At 39.4% G+C, this 7,500-nt stretch overlaps 2 protein-coding genes across 2 annotated transcripts in view; both read left to right on the top strand.

The window, feature by feature from the left end:
* The window catches only part of LOC140933163 (uncharacterized), a 720-nt gene extending 405 nt beyond the window's left edge, over window positions 1-315 (top strand). Inside the window, exon 1 of the mRNA XM_073382678.1 lies at window positions 1-315. This exon is cut by the window's left edge and continues 405 nt beyond it. Within this exon, the coding sequence (XP_073238779.1) occupies window positions 1-315 (315 nt within the window).
* A 4,581-nt stretch (window positions 316-4,896) lies between these two features.
* LOC140935012 (uncharacterized) overlaps window positions 4,897-7,500 on the top strand; it is an 11,737-nt gene continuing 9,133 nt past the window's right edge. The window contains exons 1-2 of the mRNA XM_073384556.1: window positions 4,897-5,029; window positions 5,727-5,854. Coding sequence (XP_073240657.1) covers window positions 4,933-5,029; window positions 5,727-5,854 — 225 coding nt within the window. The 5' untranslated portion in view covers window positions 4,897-4,932. The remainder of the gene's footprint in view (window positions 5,030-5,726; window positions 5,855-7,500) is intronic.

The raw sequence follows: 7,500 nt of genomic DNA on the forward strand, positions 1-7,500 counted from the left end.
ATTTACATTATTGAGTGTAACATCTGCAATCTACAGTACATAGGCAAGAGCGAAACACCGTTCAATCTTCGCTTAAACAACCACAGAAATCATATCAAAAAGGGAATCAGCAGTTGTGAACTTACGGAACACTTTCTACATAATAAACGAACACACAACTTCGACAATAACGTTATCATTACAATAATAGAACAGATCAGGAAAGATAATATAAGCAATGAACAGAAAAAAGATCTCCTGAGACACCGGGAGATATTCTGGCAAAAGAAATTGAATTCCATGCAGCCAAATGGACTTAACAAACGAATTGGCTAACCATTCAATATAGTTGCAGTGATCTTTACAAAGTTCTGGGTACACAAAATGTTTTTAACATACGTTGTAAGGGTCGCTAAATACCGCAAATTCGTAATTGATGTACATACACAATTATGCTATACAATTAAGCAATTTACGGATGACATTACCTTTAACACGTAATATAATTAACTGTAATACCGAACGCAGTTTAGACCCCTGAAGAAGGCGTAAGCCGAAACGCGTCGGGTCAATAAAGGATTAAAATCAACATATGTAGTCCATTCTCCTTTGTACAAAGTATATATATATATATATATATATATATATATATATATATATATATATATATGTATAAATACTACGTTTAAATCAGTCTAAGCATGTTTCACATTCCTGCACGCAAGGTTTAAAGCAAACGGAAGCCATCAAAATGCTCTGCTTGACTTGCTAGGGCGTATTCATGGCACATACGGTAATTAAAAGACGGTTATTTCCGATTTTGGTCCTCAAGGGGTGTCTACGAACTAAACCACTAGTGGGAACTTAGTAACGTGGAAGACAAGGATTAAACATATGATTAATTAGAAATTATAGGCTGGAACGTGTAAAATATTTGCTGAGAGATACTTCGCGTTCCAGTCTAGAATTCTTCGCATTTATGTCAAAGGAATATTAAATGAGCTTTGTCGAGTCTTACGGATTAATTAATTCAGTTAATATCGGCATTTGTAATTCCGTGTTTCTGAAAATCAGTGGTTCAGTTTGAGGGCTCACAGTCCTTCTCACTAAAGTAACAAAAAACTCTTTTCATCCGGCTAATTTTGGATCTTCTTTCTGTACTCTACCACAACCCAACATGAGTAATTCACACACACACACACACAAAAAAAAAACACAGGAATGCATCAAAGGTAAGTCACCTTTTTTCTATTTTATATAAAAAAGTAAAATGTAATGATATTCAGCGTTTGGAGACCTCAGTATTTTATTTCTCAAAGTCTCAGCGGTCGCATTTAACGCAACATTGACTCTCTTTTGAGGAAGTAAGTTTATATTCCACACTCGTAGCCAGCGAGCAAGCTCTCCGGGGCTCTTTGGCGGAGGGGCGGGCAAAGGGAGGAGCCGGCTTGCAACTACGTCTCTGGAATTTGAATATGTGCATCAAAAAAGTTGATGCAAAATGCTGATTGGTGGACATGACATTAGTAATGACGTCATTACCCTTGACACGTTTTCTTCAAAGTTTGTTCATACATTCGCGCTTGTTTCCGCTTCGCGCTGATTGGCGGAAATCTGATAGTTCAGTCGACGGAAAGGAATTCATATTCAAGAGATGTAGTTGGAAGATCTTCTTTTTCCCGCCCCGCCGCAAGAGCGCTCCGGAGAGCTTGCTCGCAGGCTACCACACTCGTAACGTGAGCTTGGGATGCCTGTGGTGTTAGCGACATATTGACTGCCCTTTACAGAGCTGAAGACACAGAACAGATAAAAAATAATAATAATAATAAAAATTAAATGATGTTTTTTAGAGAGAGGCATGAGACTATTGACCTCTATGGATAATAAACATACGTGATATTATAAAGATACTGATACCATTATCTTCTCAGGAATTTACTGATATGGCTAAGAAGTCGAAGATGTTAAAAGTTCACGTGACTCACGATGAAAACAAGCGCATCATCTCTTTCCAGAAAGGAGGGGAGGTCAAGGAATTTCGTCATCTTTTTCTGCAAGTATTTTCCGATGTGTTGTTAGACCAAGTTGCTCCCGCAAATGTTAAGTTGCAGCGATATGATGACAGCTTCGAGGAATACGTTGATCTTAGTAACGAGGAGAGGCTTGAGGAAGACCTTAAACTTCTTGCATTGGTATCAAAACAGGACAGACAGGTGAAAGTTGATTCTCTGTTGGGGAGCGGGGACTTCCGAATGAAAAGGGCTTGTTTCTCGTCGGTAATTTGGAACTAAGCCCCCGACCCCCCTTCCCCCAAAACCAATCCGCTCAAGCTTTATTTGTCTAATTCTGAAATATCATTCTAAAAGAGATGGTTAAATAGGGACTATAGCACTTTCAATGGCGATAACGAAGTTGTCTTCCAACTGTTTTCCTCTTCGGCTTCTTTCTTCTTTTCCTCTTTTTCTTACTTCACATTTTTCAGCTTTTCATGCAAAGCCCCAAACGATCAAAGCACTGCAATCAGTAAACCTTTTTAGCTTGAACGTTTTGTTTTTAATTTCTCATTTTAGAACACGTGATGGCTCCCCAGGGAAATTTTTCTTTCGTAGGTCGTCTTATGCACGTGCACTTACGTGGATATGTATGCATAATTAAGGAAAAAAATTCACTGGAGAATATCACGGAAAACAAACTATATAAGTTTAGAAGGTCCATCTGCACCCCCAAACGAGAACACGAGCATCCGCGCCTCTTTTCTTGGGAGTCCCCACTCCAAAAGAGGAACAATAATCATGTAATTGTTCAAAAGCCCATTTAAAAAGACTTATTACATGCGAGCAGTCGTGCACTTATTTTCTTCAAAGTTACCGTTGTAAGCTAGCGAGCCTCGAAAATGGAGGGCTTTATCCCCGTGAGGTTGGTGTTGCAAGATGTTGCATTGTCTTTAAAAAAAACCTTAACTTGTTGCATGGATATTTGAAACCGAAACAAATTCTGGCCGAATCAATTTTTGAGACTGTTGAACCCGCAGGAAGAACCATTGCTTTTTTTTATCAAAAGATTTATCTTAATTGAGCATGCGCGAATCCAACTTGTCCATCGACCACAAGAACAAAAGCAATGTTGGATTAAAAGTTTCAACTTATTCAAACCTGATCGAGCCGTCAAAAAGGCATTCTTTAAAACCTGAAAACTGAGACCCGGATAAATAGCTTTCCCTGGACTTTTAAGTTCAATTAGCAAAAATGTTGCTGAAAAATAATCTGCGCCTAGTCACCTTACATCCCCCTGTCCTGTAATTAGGGTTTCTTCTCTTCTTTTAAAGGAAAAGTAACCCGTTACTGAGCATGCACCACACTTCGATTTTTGGAGAGGATGTCGCGAAATCAAACGATGCGAGGAGAGTAAGAGAACCTTGAAAAATCCGTTTGCATCGCGCTTGGCCGAGTTTGATACTACACTAAAACTTTTCAGGGTTACAGATCAATGATATATGGTTCCCGTTGAGTTTCGATTTGGGCGAAATCGGGATTTTTTGGCGTTACTTTTATTGCCGTTGGCCGAAGGACCAAAAGATAGGAAGCGCTTTGATGCAGATTGAAGGCTTATTTCTTCTGCCAGCTTCCATACAAGCTAAGATACTTGTGAAAAGAATTCGCAGAAATGAAACAGCAACAATAGAGACTGTAAGAAAGAAACCATTGAGACATGGACGTGACTGAGGAGATCTTGTGAAATTAAACTTCGTGAAGCAGAATGTTTTGCAACGACGCGTTAGTAAACTTTTAAATAAACCTCAATCAAACAAACAGGCGCTACATGTTTAGAAAAACTAGTGCAATGAAATCATAATATAATTTTTTACTATCCTTTGCGATAATTCATCGCGTTGAGATTTCATTTTTATTTTATATCTTTCAAACGTTTGAGGCTTAAACGCGAACAAATCAGGCAGATATTACTGGAATTGGAACAATTGACCTCTGACACGAGTTTCACATTAGAAAAGCTGTTTTTAAAGGGAGCGGAACGAGATTTTCGGGCCGCGAGGCGGCCCTGCTAGCGAAAAAATCGCGATGAGTCTTCGTGCCGCTAGCCTCCCACGCAGGCGTTTTTAGGGGAGCTCGTTTTTCATCCCTCCTCACAAACGAGCTCCCCTAAAAACGCCTGCGTGGGCGGCAATCGTGCTAAAATATTACTTGAGAAAGTAAACAACAAATCTCCGTCTGCGGTGCGGTCCGGAAGGAAATCTTGTCGAGTCAACATAACAGTTCTATTGTCTTTTGAAGAAAAAAACAGATGACGCTCGCGCGTGCGCACAATCGGGACACTGTCCCTTTAAGATTTAAGGGACTAGGCCGGGATTCTCAGTTGAAACAAGGTCGCGTCGATTATTGCTTTAAGGTGCATGGATTAAAACAGAGTTTCGTTTTATCGGATATCAAAGCAAGTTAATCATACCCAGAGATGGACTTTTTGCACACTTGGGCATTGCCTTTGTCCAAATCTCCTAGCAGATCGTCTTTATAAGAGCAAAGACACTTAGCAAGACACATTTGGCAGCCTCAAGGGATATAAAAAAGCAAAAATCCTTACTTCCGGTTGACGTGCGTGGCTCAATAAGGCCTTTGCTTAAGCTCCCAATGGTTGACTTTGGACAAAACTTAAGCCTGACCACTCAAGCGATCCCAAAAATCATTGCCTTGACAGCTTTCGTGTCCCCATTCTCCTTGTGTCTTATGATGTGTGGAATAATTATAGTTATGTAACTAATGTCCTTTTTAGAAAGAAACACCACGGGCACACAAAGAAGAAGTCACCTCAGACCATCCTCATTCTTACCCAGGGCCCCATACTCCTTGGGTTTTTCCGTGCCTAGCAATGGATCTCGCTTCTCGTACAAACACATTTTACCGTCGACCTCACGAAGTTGAACAGAAAACCAATTATCGCATGTGGAGCCTTGTTAGCAGGCAAAATGACAGCCTGGTGCAGCGTGATTCAACTAATAATTCCGTGAATTGTAAAGGAGCCTTCATCGATAAAACAGGTAACAGTAGGTGTTCTTTGTGCTTTCCTTTTCTAGTCCTTACCCGGTTGTTTGTATTTTTTGTTTCATACGATTCCATTCCTATTCAATTTTAAAAGTGGATTGAAAGAATTATTTGTCGCGTAATTTATACGTGCCACGCATGGAAATTTTACGCGCTTAAATAAAATAGACGCAATATATGAAGTGTCGGGACATTGATGAGCGTCAGAAGACAGGACGAATTATGAAAAAACTGGGACAACAGAGTTGTATATGGTAACCACAGTTTTCCGAGATTTCAGTGCCTACGGCGTGAGTCAGTGATGGCCTGAACGAGTTTTATCTCCTTGCTAGATGAAAGAAAGATTGTATTCACGTTTGGCAAGGTATTTGCCTTTTTTCTGTGGCCGCCAGGTTTCATGTTTTTTTAGTCTATTTTTAAACTGCCTTATCTCAGGGTTTTCTTCTCTCAAGACAAAGATGAAAGAGCCTGGGCCCTGATTATGTCAACGTAAGTCAAGGAGTTGTCATTTTATCCTACCCTCACACGACGCTCGCCATCTGAGCTCTTTTTATTAACACCTTTCTAGTCGGGAGTTTGCAAGTCCAGATGTTAGCTACATGTTGGCTGGAGTGATCCTTCTCATTAAAAAAAAATGTATTTTCTCCCTTTTTGTTTAATCCACTGAATTCAGATTAATCTCTTTTTAATTAGCTGTGGTAACTACAAGTGACTTCAATCAGGACTATGTCAGTCTACTATTCAAGGACTTGAAAAGTAATCAACAGTACGTCATGACGGCCCAGGCCGACTCAAACGACAATATCAAAATAGAGGCTGTGGTAAGGTTATTTGTGATTAATTAAACGCTTTCATTGGGTAACGGGTTGGGTACTGCTAATTTCCGGCATGTGACGTCTCCATGGAAGCATTTTCCACTTTCCAGTTTTCCACAATTGCAATTTTTCCCTACAAGATTTTGCAAAAGCATTGTTTTCAATTTCTGTTTGAGAAACTTAAAACCCAAATTGGGGAACACAAATTACCTTATGAGGGAAGTGAATGTTGCTCATTGGAAATGACTGCTGATCTGATGTTTTGTTTTGCTGATTTGCGCCGTTTTTAATGTCTAAGACCGCTTTAAATAGGGCAGGAATTACCACAGTGTTATACCAAGAATTATGAATAATTTTGCTCAAAACGAAGTTCGTTCAGCACTAATGTCAAAAAAACAGATTACAGGTCCGGCGGAAGTAACGGACCAATAAACGAAAGGACTAGATCCTATGTATGATACCCGCTGTCTTTGCAGATGGAATAAGATATTTAAAAAGCGCGTGCAAAGATGGAATAGGATCGATGGGATAAAAGCAATGGCGTGTGGTATTCCAGGGATAAACAAAAGAATAAAATTTGCCAATACGAGTGATCGCAATCTAATTTGTTTATTCTCTCAAAACGATACGACTATTTTAGTTTTTCAAAATGTACAGTTTGAGTTTTGACAAGTTTTACGTCATTATTGCTTGCTGGGAGGGCATCCGCGGTCGTTATTCCATTAAAAAGAACAGCGATGATCACTTCAACCCATACTTGCCATTGTCGTGTTTAAGATTAAAAGTTCTTCATTTTCTGTTGTCTAAAATAAACAAGCTTAACAGCCATTTCTTGTATCGGCGGATTTTATCACTTGCTTTTCCCCTGAGAAACCACGTGACATTGCTTTCATCCCATCAGTTCTTAAGAGTGGTTGTCAGAGAAAACCGGGCAAAATGTTAAAAATATCAACGGAAGGGGGTCGACAGTTCATACTAACAGCATAGATAGGTCTGGTGGAGTAATGGACAAATATACCAAACATAGGTTCTTCACTGCTCTTGTATTACAGATACGAGCATCACTTTTTTCGACCCCCTCGGACGCCATTTTTATAAGCAAATTTTCACCATTTTCTGAAACTCACAGAACCCTCCAAATTTAAGGAGCGAAGTTTATTTTTTGTATGCGATACAAGACATCACAGAACTACTTTCTAAAACCATAAGATTTGTTAAGTATCTACGGACAAGACTAAAATTTTCTTATTTTATCTGACCTAAACTCAGTGTCTGCAAACGAGCAAAAAATCGGGCATTTTTGAATTGATCTACAGCACACAACTAAAACGACAGAACAACTCTGACAGCCAAATTGCAGTCTACTATCATCCATGTAACCAAAACACTAATAATCATTTTGGGCCATTGAAACAGCAAGAAATTAGAAAACTCACATTTGTTATAGTTTCCAAGGTTACTCGAAAATGGCCGAAAGACCTCCTTTCTTACCGATTTATTCTCACGAAGCAGACATAAAGGGTACAACTTTTTAATGGAAGATACACGAAAGGGGTACCTTTTGTCAAAAATAGTATATTTAAGGGTAAGGGACTGGACCTCGGGGCGAAGCCTCTTCGAAAAAAGCTTTATTGAGTAGCCTCCCACCCCTC

This window comes from Porites lutea, chromosome 4, assembly GCF_958299795.1.
Source record: "Porites lutea chromosome 4, jaPorLute2.1, whole genome shotgun sequence".
In the NCBI taxonomy this organism is placed as follows: Eukaryota; Metazoa; Cnidaria; class Anthozoa; order Scleractinia; family Poritidae; genus Porites; species Porites lutea.